This window comes from Salmo salar, chromosome ssa04, assembly GCF_905237065.1.
Source record: "Salmo salar chromosome ssa04, Ssal_v3.1, whole genome shotgun sequence".
NCBI lineage: Eukaryota > Metazoa > Chordata > Actinopteri > Salmoniformes > Salmonidae > Salmo > Salmo salar.
In genome coordinates, this window is record NC_059445.1 from 31,518,393 (window position 1) to 31,531,558 (window position 13,166).

Sequence of the window (13,166 nt, forward strand, 5' to 3'; positions counted from 1 at the left end):
CTCTAACAGATGTTTTTTCCTCCAGATTAATTTTTTTAACCTTCGTTTAAGCAGGGAGTACAGTATGCTAAGACCACAGTCTCTTTTGAAGATTAGCCCTGCATGAACACATCAATAAACAACAATTACACTATACCTATCTATATACAGTGAACAGAAATATAATTGCAACAATTTCTAAGATTTTACTGAGTTACAGTTCGTATAAGGAAATCAGTCAATTGAAATAATTTCATTAGGCCCTTATCTATGGATTTCACATGACTGGGAATACAGCTGTTGGAATACATCTGTTGGTCACAGAGACCTTTAACCTGTTAGGGCTAGGGGGCAGTATTGACACGGCCGGATAAAAAACGTACCCGATTTAATCTGGTTACTACTCGTGCCCAGTAACTAGAATATGCATATAATTATTGGCTTTGGATAGAAAACACCCTAAAGTTTCTAAAACTGTTTGAATGGTGTCTGTGAGTATAACAGAACTCATATGGCAGGCAAAAACCTGAGAAGATTCCTTACAGGAAGTGCCCTCTCTGACAAGATCTTGTTCTTCTTGGCTCTGTTTATTGAAAACTGAGGATCTTTGCTGTAACGTGACACTTCCTACGGCTCCCATAGGCTCTCAGAACCTGGGAAAAAGCTGAATGATATCGAGGCAGCCCCTGGCTGAAAAACATTAGCGCGTTTGGATAGTGGCCGGTCAGAGTACTATGAGACTCAGGCTCGTGCACGAGGGGATCCCATGCTTTTATTTTCTCTCTCTTTGAACGTAAACACGCTTTCCCGGTCGGAATACTATCGCTTTTTTACGAGAAAAATGGCATAAAAATTGATTTTAAACAGCGGTTGACATGCTTCGAAGTACGGTAATGGAATATTTAGAAATGTTTTGTCACGAAATGTGTCGTGCACGTGACCCTTATTTACACTTCGGATAGTGTCTTGAGCGCACAAACAAAACGCCGCTATTTGGATATAACAATGGATTATTTTGAACCAAACCAACATTTGTTATTGAAGTAGCAGTCCTGGGAGTGCATTCTGACGAAGAACAGCAAAGGTAATAACATTTTTCTTATAGTAAATCTGACTTTGGTGATCGCTAAACTTGCTGGGTGTCTAAATAGCTAGCCCTGTGATGCCGGGCTATCTACTCAGAATATTGCAAAATGTGCTTTCACCGAAAAGCTATTTTAAAATCGGACATAGCGAGTGCATAGAGGAGTTCTGTATCTATAATTCTTAAAATAATTGTTATATTTTTTGTGAACGTTTATCGTGAGTAATTTAGTAAATTCACCGGAAGTTTGTGCGGGGTATGCTAGTTCTGAACGTCACATGCTAATGTAAAAAGCTGGTTTTTGATATAAATATGAACTTGATTGAACAAAACATGCATGTATTGTATAACATAATGTCCTAGGTGTGTCATCTGATGAAGATCATCAAAGGTTAGTGCTGCATTTAGCTGTGGTTTGGGTTTATGTGACATTATATGCTAGCTTGAAAAATGGGTGTCTGATTATTTCTGGCTGGGTACTCTGCTGACATAATCTAATGTTTTGCTTTCGTTGTAAAGCCTTTTTGAAATCGGACAGTGTGGTTAGATTAACGAGAGTCTTGTCTTTAAAATGGTGTAAAATAGTCATATGTTTGAGAAATTGAAGTAATAGCATTTCTAAGGTATTTGAATATCGCGCCACGGGATTACACTGGCTGAAATCGTCCCACTGGCCCTAGAGAAGTTAAAAATAAATACATTAAAAAAAAGTAGGGGCATGGATCAGAAAACCAGTTAGTATCTGGTGTGACCACCATTTTCCTCATTCAGTGCGACATCTCCTTTGCATAGAGTTGATCAGGCTGTTGATTGTGACCTGTTGAATGTTGTCCCACCCCTCTTCAATGGCTGTGTGAAGTTGCTGGATATTTTCGGGAACTGGAACACGCTGTCGTACACATCGATCCAGAGCATCCCAAACGTGCTTAATGGGTGATATGTCTGGTGAGTATACAGGCCATGGAAGAACTGAGACATTTTCAGCTTCCCGGAATTGTGTACAGATCCTTGTGACATGGGGCCGTGCATTATCATGCTGAAACATGAAGTGAGGACGGCAGATGAATGGCACGACCATGGGCATCAGGATCTCATCACGGTATCTCTGTGCATTCAAATTGCCATCATTAAATGCAATAGTATTTGTTGCTTATGCCTGCCAATACCATAACCCCACCGCCACCATAGGGCACTCTTTTCACAAAGTTAACATCAGCAAACCGCTCGCCCACACAACGCCATACATGCTATCTGCCCGATACAGTTGAAACTGAGATTAATCTGTGAAGAGCACACTTCTCCAGTGTGCCAGTGGCCATCAAAGGTGAGCATTTACCCACTGAAGTCGGTTACGATACCGAACTGCAGTCAGGTCAAGACCCTGGTGAGGACGACGAGCACGCAGCTGAGACAGTTTCTGACAGTTTGTGCAGAAATTCTTCGGTTGTGCAAACCCACAGTTTCATCAGCTGTCCGGGTGGCTGGTCTCAGACGATCCCACAGGTGAAGAAGCCGGATGAAGAGGTCCTGGGCTGGCGTGGTTACACGTGGTCTGCGGTTGTGAGGCCGGTTGGACGTACAGCCAAATTCTCTAAAACAACATTGGAGACGGCTTATGGTAGGGAAATTAACATTAAATTCTCTGGCAACAGATCTGGTGGACATTCCTGCAGTCAGCATGCCAATTGCACGCTCCCTCAAAACTTGAGACATCTGTTGCATTGTTGTGTGCACATTTTAGTGTGGCCTTTTATTGTCCCCAGCACAAGGTGTAATGATCATGCTGTTTAATAAGCTTCTTGATATGCCACACCTGTCAGGTGGATGGATTATCTTGTCAAAGGAGAACTGTTCACTAACAGGGATGTAAACAAATTTGTGCGCAAAACTTGAGAAATTAGTTTTTTTTGGGGGTGGAACATTTCAGTGACCTTTTAGTTCAGCTCATTAAACATGGTACCAACACTTTACATGTTGAGTTTATATTTTAGTTCAGTGTAGTTACAAATCAATTACACAATACTGATAAATCAGGAGTTCAGAAAATCTATCCACTTAACTCTTTCATCAGTATATTTTCATTAGAATGAACTTGTGGACATTTCCCCCTTATGTTTGTTTGTGTAACGGCTCTCGTATAGAGGGGACCAAGGCGCAGCGTGTTGAGTGCTCATAATTACTGTTTATTAAACTCAGAACACTAAAGAAAATAACAAAGAGAAAACGATCAGCTCGCAGTTCTCAGGTACTGAAGACTACACAGAACACAACTAAACAGAATACAACTGCCCACAAACACACTACAAAAAAACCCAACATAAATATGATCTCCAATTAGAGACCATCCCAAAAACCTCCAACATAGAAATAGAATACTAGAACAAAACATAGAAATAGAAAACATAGACAAACACCCCCTGTCACGCCCTGACCTACTCTACTATAGAAAATGACATCTTACTAGGGTCAGGACGTGACAGTTTCTGTCTATCTTGTTCACATCCCACTGCTAGTCAGGGACATGAAGGAGATTCAAGACTTTTGACTAACACTTCTGAACAGCTATGGCAGGGGGATGCACAGTAGGACTGTACAATATTGTTTGTTGATATTCTCCAGATATCTCAGATGGGGCGGTGCATTGCAGTGTTGTGAGGAGGACATCCAGTACCCCAGGTATCCCTAACTCTCCCTCCGGAGACAGGGATAGTGACAGTGACAAATCACACAGTGGCTCCCCCACAAGGAAGACCAGGGAGCCCAAAGGACTGCACCTTGACCCCCAGAAAGACAAGCTCACCCTCAGCAAATTCAAGGTGTGTGTCTCTTTGTAGAGTGTACATTAGGTGAAATAGAAAGTCATTAGGTGACATTTGTTTAGCACTTTCACCTTTTTGTATTCTTCCGAGGATGGATTAATTGAAGTATATATTTGCATCTCGGCCTTCTTGGATTTTTCCTTTTCATAGTTTGAGAACCTTTTGCACTCTACATTACGTGACACCCACCAAACCATGCACTAGTCATGTTTTTTAAAGTCATTTTTAAATGTTTTACTCTTAAGAATCGCATATCTGATTGATTGAGCCTGAAGTTACTGTGGAAAAGAGCATCTGTTAAAATGCTAAAATATAACTTGCATTTTCTGTCTGTGTGGAGACCCTGTGTCTACCTCCAGCCCTAACCTCTCTCCTCTCCTGTAGGCGTTACTGCTGAGAGAGGTGTGTCGTCTCCTGAGCCCCCAGCTGCAGCTCTGTCTTTCCTCTCAGCTCCACTCTGACCCTGAGGAACTGGAGCTGGCTATAGACACCTACCTGCTACTGTCTAACCTCTACCTGCAGCAAGGCAAAACCGCTTACAGGTGAGGTAAAGGACTGTATCCTGTGTATAAATGTGTTTGTATTCACCCATCTATCAAAATTCTGTCTGTTTATTCTTTGCAGTGCTGATATGGCAGTGTCTGCTATGAGTCTGCTCCAGAACTCTCCCATCATTCTGAGGGGAAGCCCCGCCCCTGTCCACAGACCCCTCTCCTCCTCCCTCAGAAGACAGTCCAGACCTAAGAGTGAACAGGTACCTACAATCACCTCGTATTTACCTCTCTTAACTGTACCATAAAATGCTTTTTGCATAGCTAGAGTTTTCAGAATTGTCTTCTGACCAACAAAAAGAAAGTGATTTTGTTTTATGTCATGACTCAAAAGGAAACATTTGGGAAATTCGGTTCCTTATATTCCCCCTGCCACTCAGAACCAGCCAAGACCTAGAGGTGTGTGTGTGTGTGTGTGTGTGTGTGTGTGTGTGTGTGTGTGTGTGTGTGTGTGTGTGTGTGTGTGTGTGTGTGTGTGTGTGTGTGTGTGTGTGTGTGTGTGTGTGTGTGTGTGTGTGTGTGTGAATACCCTCCCCAGGGCGGTATGAGGGAGGCAGAGCACCATGCCCCCAGTCCACAGCCAGGTGACTGTCCCCAGGCAGTAGAGGCCAGAGAGAGGATGGAACGGGCTCTGTGGCTCCACTGTAGACTGGCTGTGGTACGCAGTCTGGTCGCACACATCCCTGGCACTGCCATCTACCCAGGTAATTGTGTGTATGTGTTGATATTAACGCTTGTCCTCTTCAGGGCAAGTAAAAAAAAAAAATGTCCGAATGGACAAGTGAAAAAAATCACGCAAAAATCGCAATATCAAATAATTAGGATACACCGATCAGAATTGGATCAGAGTGTCCTCCGAATACGATGTGTTAATTATTGTGGGCGTGCATTGACGGGCACAAGCGGTCTTTCAATCATGCAGTCGCGAGATTTGTTTTTGAGATCAAAGCCAGCTTAGCTGCGTGTGGACATTTGTTGATATTCATTGCTAGTTAGTGAGTTATTTGTCCAGTTATAGCACATTTGTGGTCAGCAATGACAATCCTGGAAAATCACCTGCGTGTGTGCCAGTGGGTGTTGTCAGAGGAGAGAGAGAGAGAGCGAGAGACATTGTGCAGCAGATAAAATTATGATATAGCCTAGCCAATTCAAAACATATTGTGTAGTTTGGCTGGTTAACTATTTAGCGAGTAGCATGTATTAATGTCATGTCTGATGTCGTAAAATAACTTTCCACCGGCACTCGTGTACAACCGCAAATGGCCAACACGCAGTTGATACGGGTGTTCGAGTACAACCGCAAATGGCCAACACGCAGTTGATACGGGTGTTCGAGTACAACCGCAAATGGCCAACACGCAGTTGATACGGGTGTTCGAGTACAACCGCAAATGGCCAACTGCATGTTGATACGGTTGTTCGAGTACAACCGCAAATGGCCAACACGCAGTTGATACGGGTGTTCGAGTACAACCGCAAATGGCCAACACGCAGTTGATACGGGTGTTCGAGTACAACCGCAAATGGCCAACACGCAGCTGATACGGGTGCGCAGTTGATTTTTGTATTTTTTTTTATTTCACCTTTATTTAACCAGGTAGGCAAGTTGAGAACAAGTTCTCATTTACAACCGCGACCTGGCCAAGATAAAGCAAAGCAGTTCGACACATACAACAACACAGAGTTACATATGGAGTAAACAAACATACAGTCAATAATACAGTAGAAAAACAAGTCTATATACAATGTGAGCAAATTATGTGAGATAAGGGAGGTAAAGGCAATAAATAGGCTATTTATATATGGGCTATGTACAGGTGCAGTGATCTGTGAGCTGCTCTGACAGCTGGTGCTTAAAGCTAGTGAGGGAGATGTGTCGTTCCAGTCATTGGCAGCAGAGAACTGGAAGGAGAGGCAGCCAAAGGAGGAATTGGGTTTGGGGGTGACCAGTGAGATATACCTGCTGGAGCGCGTGCTACGGGTCGGTTCAGCTATGGTGACCAGCGAGCAGAGATAAAGCGGGACTTTACCTAGCAGGGTCTTGTAGATGACCTGGAGCCAGTGGGTTTGGCGACGAATATGAAGCGAGGGCCAGCCAACGAGAGCGTACAGGTCGCAGTGGTGGGTAGTATATGGGGCTTTGGTGACAAAATGGATGGCACTGTGATAGACTGCATCCAATTTGTTGAGTAGGGTGTTGGAGGCTATTTTGTAAATGACATCGCCAAAGTCGAGGATCGGTAAGATGGTCAGTTTTATGAGGGTATGTTTGGCGGCATGAGTGAAGGATGCTTTGTTGCGAAATAGGAAGCCAATTCTAGATTTAACTTTGGATTGGAGATGTTTGATGTGAGCCTGGAAGGAGAGTTTACAGTCTAACCAGACACCTAGGTATTTGTATTGATGAAGCCAATGCTGCATACTCCGGATTTAAAACCGTCTCTCAAGTGCTCAAAATTGTCTAGGATTCTCCGTTATTCAATACTGGCCATGTAATTCTGACAGAGTTAAAATAATATTATTAGAATAGCCTAATTGACAAGTAGCCAAACTCCCATGCTGTCATCATCTTCCCTGAACACTGAATATTTTAGCCTTAAAAATAGATCAATATCTTAGTTAGCTACCTCGCCCACTGTGGCCATTTAATCCCTGATTCATTGAATGAGGGAATTATTTTATAAAAACACAAGTATTTGGTTGTAATTGTAATGTTGCAGGGTGGCCAACCATCCTCCAGGAGAGCTACTGGGTGTGCAGGCTTTTGATCCAGTCCTGCTCAAACACACATTGTAAAAAATGAGCTGCTCAACAGCACCTTGATAAGCTGACTGGTGTGTTTGAGCAGGGTTGGGTCAAAAGCCTGGACACCCAGTAGCTCTTCAGATGGAGAGTCTATTTCCTATTACTGCAGTATTTGACTTTGTGGGGAGTGTCTTTCTCAAGGCCACAACGGCAGGAGATATATTGCATGGTACCAGGGACCAGCAGCCTTCCATTGCCAATACCAGTGATAATAATGAATGTTATTTTGTGAAGTGGTTTCTTGCATCATACAACACCTCTTTGGCCCATTGTGTTAGACCATTTTTTGGAGGGAGGGGGGGACAAGTGACTTGAGCTTTCAGGCAAGTAAAAAAATCAGTCCTACTTGTCCAAAGGACAAGTGGCTAAAAAAGTTAATGTCAAGCCCTGCACCTCATATCGACTTACACTCCAACTCTTTGTTTTATTCTATTGTTGCTCTGTATGTGTATTGTACATTTTCCCCTAGATACAGTGCATTTTGAAAGTGTTCACTTTTTCCACATTTTGTTACATTACAGCTTTATTCTAAAATAGATTACATCATTTTTCCCCCTCATTAACCCCTCATTTTTCCCCTCATCACACAATACCCCATAATGACAAAGCAAAAACAAATGTTTATATTAAAAATATAAAAAACATATTTATATAAGTATTCAGACCATTTGCTATGAGTCTCGAAATTGAGCTCAGGTGCATCCTGTTTCCATTGATCATCCTTGAGATGTTTTTACAACTTGGAGTCCACTGTGGTAAATTCAATTGATTAGACATGATTTGGAAAGGCACACACACACACCTGTCTATATAAGGTCCCACAGTTGACAGTGCATGTCAGACCAAAAACCAACCCATGAGGTCAAAGGAATTGTCTGTAGAGCTCCGAGACAGGATTGTGTCGAGGCACAGATCTGGGGAAGGGTACCAAAACATTTATGCAGCATTGAAGGTCCACAAGAACACAGTGGCCTCCATCATTCTTAAATGGAAGAAGTTTGGAACCACCAAGACTCTTCCTAGATCTGGCCAAACTGAGCAATCGGGGGAAGAAGGGCCTTGGTCAGGGAGGTGACCAAGAACCAGATGGTCACTCTGATAGAGCTCCAGAGTTCCTCTGTGGAGATGGGAGAACCTTCCAGAAGAACAACCATCTCTGCAGCACTCCACCAATCAGGGCTTTATGGTAGAGTGGCCAGACGGAAACCATTCCTCAGAAAAAGGCACATGACAACCCGCTTGGAGTTGCCAAAAGGCCCCTAAAGGACTCTCAGACCATGAGAAACAATTTTCTCTGGTCTAATGAAACCAAGATTGAACTCTTTGGCCTGAATGGCAAGCGTCACGTCTGGAGGAAACCTGGCACCATCCCTACAGTGAAGCATGGTGGTGCAGCGACGCTCCTTATCCAACCTGACAGAGCTTGAGAGGATCAACAGAGAAGAATCGGAGAAACTCCCCAAATACAGGCGTGCCAAGCTTGTAGCGTCATACCCAAGAAGATGTGTCAAGCTTGTAGCGTCATACCCAAGAAAACTCGAGGCTGTAATCGCTACCAAAGGTGCTTCAACAAAGCACTGAATAAAGGGTCTGAATACTTCAGTTTTGTAGTTTTATAAATTTGCAAACATTTCTACAAACCAGTTTTTGCTTTGTCATTATGGGGTATTGTGTATAGGTTGATGAGGGGGGAAAAATGACGTAAACAAAATGTGGAAAAAGTCTGGGGTCTGAAAACTTTCCGCTATGCCTGTATGTATTTTACAAAAGGCGGGACAGGTTACATTTAGGTATGTGCGTGTCTTACACTATCCTGTGTGTATGTGTACACGTACGTAGGTATGGATAGCAGTGTGGAGGCCACCAACCTGTTGAAGGAGGGTCTACAGGAGGCTGAGGTGTGGGGAGATCCAGACACCAGAGCCCTGTTTCTCCTCCAAGGGGCTAGACTAGACACACACAGAGGACTGCCCCGCGAGAACAGCACCTCACTGCTACAGGTAGCTAACAACCACACTCTCACATTACAATAGTGCTGTCACGATACCAGAATTGGACTAGGTAATACCAGGTTTAGTATCACAATACTCAATGCCAAAATGATACTCGATACCACAGCAAAAAAAGAGGATAATTATTTGGTAGAAATATCCATATTTACAATGAGTGTATTATTCAACTGTATGTACGATAGTTGAATTCCTTTGTCTCTTCTTCTCCCGCTCTTCGCCCCCCCTTTATTGTCTAACAAGCCGTCATATCATGTTAGTCCAATAGGGACGTATCATTGTCTAACAAGCCGTCATATCGGGTTAGTCCAATAGGGTCGTATCATTGCATTATGTTAACTGTCAATACTATACAGTCGTGGCCAAAAGGTTTGAGAATGACACAAATATACATTTTCACAGTCTGCTGCCTCAGTTTGTATGATGGCAATTTGCATATACTCCAGAATGTTATGAAGAGTGATCAGATGAATTGCAATTAATTGCAAAGTCCCTCTTTGCCATGCAAATGAACTGAATTCCCCCCCCCAAAAAAATTCCACTGCATTTCAGCCCTGCCACAAAAGGACCAGCTGACATCATGTCAGTGATTCTCTCGTTAACACAGGTGTGAGTGTTGACGAGGACTAGGCTGGAGATTACTGTCATGCTGATTGAGTTCGAATAACAGACTGGAAGCTTCAAAAGGAGGGTGGTGCTTGGAATCATTGTTCTTCCTCTGTCAATCATGGTTACCTGCAAGGAAACACGTGCCGTCATCATTGCTTTGCACAAAAGGGCTTCACAGGTAAGGATATTGCTGCCAGTAAGATTGCACCTAAATCAACCATTTATCAGATCATCAACAACTTCAAGGAGAGCGGTTCAATTGTTGTGAAGAAGGCTTCAGGGCGCCCAAGAAAGTCCAGCAAGCGCCAGGACCGTCTCCTAAAGTTGATTCAGCTGCAGGATCGGGGCACCACCAGTACAAAGCTTGCTCAGGAATGGCAGCAGGCAGGTGTGAGTGTATCTGCACGCACACTGAGGCAAAGACTTTTGGAGGATGGCCTGGTGTCAAGAAGGGCAGCAACGAAGCCACTTCTCTCGAGGAAAAACATCAGGGACAGACTGATATTCTGCAAAAGGTACAGGGATTGGACTGCTGAGGACTGGGGTAAAGTCATTTTCTCTGATATATCCCCTTTCCGATTGTTTGGGGCATCCGGAAAAAGGCTTGTTCGGAGAAGACAAGGTGAGCGCTACCATCAGTCCTGTGTCATGCCAACAGTAAAGCATCCTGAGACCATTCATGTGTGGGGTTACTTCTCAGCCAAGGGAGTGGGCTCACTCACAATTTTGCCTAAGAACACAGCCATGAATAAAGAATGGTACCAACACATCCTCCGAGAGCAACTTCTCCCAACCATCCAGGAACAGTTTTTGTAAAAAAGCCTTTGACACTTATGAAATGCTTGTAATTATACTTCAGTATTCCATAGTAACATCTGACCAAAATATCTAAAGACACTGAAGCAGCAAACTTTGTGAAAATTAATATTTGTGTCATTCTCAGAACCTTTGGCCACGACAGTACTATGTGTGTGTTTATGTATTTCTGTGTGATTATTTAGTTAGTAAATAATGATTCCAATTTGTGTATCGCTGATTCATCATGGAGACTAGGGTTTGTGCAGATTTATAGGATACCATGACGTTCAGAATGAGACTGAGGTAATAATGATAATTAATGGATGGAAGTCAACAACGTACAGAATGAGACTGATGAGGTAAATTATAATTGATGGATGGAAGTCAATGCTGTTCAGAATGAGACTGATGAGGTAAATCATAATTAATGGATGGACGTCAACAACGTTCAGAATTAGACTGATGAGGTAAATCATAATTAATGGATGGAAGTCAATGACGTTCAGAATGAGACTGATGAGGTAATAATGATAATTAATGGATGGAAGTCAATGATGTTCAGAATTAGACTGATGAGGTAATAATGATAATTAATGGATGGAAGTCAATGATGTTCAGAATGAGACTGATGAGGTAATAATGATAATTCATGGATGGAAGTCAATGATGTTCAGAATGAGACTGATGAGGTAATAATGATAATTAATGGATGGATGTCAACAACGTTCAGAATGAGTGATGTAAATCATAATTAATGGAGGGACGTCAACAACGTGCAGAATTAGACTGATGATGTAAATCATAATGGATGGAAGTCAATGATGTTCAGAATGAGACTGATGACGTAATAATGATAATGGATGGATGACTAAGATGATAACGATATATTTATATCTGTAGAGTTAATTCGGGAAACGGTAACTAATTAAACAAACTTATTCCGTGGTGCCCCAAGATTGTTAATGCATTAATTGTTACATGAGTAATTTAATAGCGTAATAATTTGATGTGGTATGTAATTATTTGATACAATAATCGTCATCACATCAATGGTACTAACGTCACGACACCATCCTCCTTGACAACATACCAACAGTTTGAGCTACCCAAAAGGTACCAATTGGATGGCTCTATCCTTGACATTTCAAGCTAGCTTGTGGAGCAGGTTAGTTTTGAAGGATTGGTTCCCATTGAAGCCGAAAGGTACATTCTTAATTAACTCTGTTACGTTTGTATGTGATCATGTATTAGTATATGTCTGTCATTCCTCTCGTGAACCCCCTGCTCTCGGCACAACTCCTTAATGTCGACTCTCTCTCTCTTACAACATGGTACTGTAATTGTACTCCTTAGTTTTGCATTCATCATTCTTCAGTGAGACGAGGTGGTGGTACTGGGGTGTTGTCTTGAGTCTCATTCATCTGAGGCAGGCCTCTCCAGAGGAACACTGAGGGGCGAGAGAGGGATAGATGGGAAGGAGAGAAAATTGACATGGTCTTATCTGGAAGGCATACCAGTATGGTTGGAAATGGGGTGCTTGTAGAGGCAAATAATACATTACTAAACCTAGAAATATATTGAGGAGCTGAGGGGAGGATACTCCCGTGTACATGGAAAGGAAGCCATAGGTGGAGTTGACTCCGTACATCTCCTAGTTGGCATCCCAGCCATTAGACTAACACCAGCCATTAGACTAACAAAGTTATACAAGGGAATGTGTGTGTTTATTTATTTATTTTTCACCTTTATTTAACCAGGTAGGCAAGTTGAGAACAAGTTCTCATTTACAATTGCGACCTGGCCAAGATAAAGCAAAGCAGTTTGACAACAACACAGTTACACATGGAGTAAAACAAACACACAGTCAATAATACAGTAGAAAAATATGTCTATATACAATGTGAGCAAATGAGGTGAGATAAGGGAGGTAAAGGCAAAAAAAGGCCATGGTGGCAAAGTAAATACAATATAGCAAGTAAAACACTGGAATGGTAGATTTGTAGTGGAAGAAAGTACAAAGTAGAAATATAAATAATGGGGTGCAAAGGAGCAAAATAAATAAAATAAATAAATACAGTAGGGGAAGAGGTAGTTGTTTGGGCTAAATTATAGATGGGCTATGTACAGGTGCAGTGATCTGTGAGCTGCTCTGACAGCTGGTGCTTAAAGCTAGTGAGGGAGATAAGTGTTTCCAGTTTCAGAGATTTTTGTAGTTCGTTCCAGTCATTGGCAGCAGAGAACTGGAAGGAGAGACGGCCAAAGGAGGAATTGGCTTTGGGGGTGACCAGTGAGATATACCTGCTGGAGCGCGTGCTACAGGTGGGTGCTGCTATGGTGACCAGTGAGCGGAGATAAGGGGGGACTTTACCTAGCAGGGTCTTGTAGATGACCTGGAGCCAGTGGGTTTGGCGACGATTATGAAGCGAAGGCCAGCCAACGAGAGCGTACAGGTCGCAGTGGTGGGTAGTATATGGGGCTTTGGTGACAAAACGGATGGCACTGTGATAGACTG

General features: G+C 42.7%; 1 protein-coding gene across 2 annotated transcripts in view; it reads left to right on the forward strand.

Annotated features, from left to right (window-relative positions):
• cfap54 (cilia and flagella associated 54) overlaps nucleotides 1–13,166 on the forward strand; it is a 133,614-nt gene that overhangs the window by 92,745 nt on the left and 27,703 nt on the right. For both annotated transcript variants that reach the window (XM_014195736.2, XM_014195735.2), the window contains exons 49-53: nucleotides 3,683–3,879; nucleotides 4,267–4,424; nucleotides 4,507–4,636; nucleotides 4,972–5,137; nucleotides 9,078–9,238. In XM_014195736.2, the coding sequence (XP_014051211.2) occupies nucleotides 3,683–3,879; nucleotides 4,267–4,424; nucleotides 4,507–4,636; nucleotides 4,972–5,137; nucleotides 9,078–9,238 (812 nt within the window). The remainder of the gene's footprint in view (nucleotides 1–3,682; nucleotides 3,880–4,266; nucleotides 4,425–4,506; nucleotides 4,637–4,971; nucleotides 5,138–9,077; nucleotides 9,239–13,166) is intronic.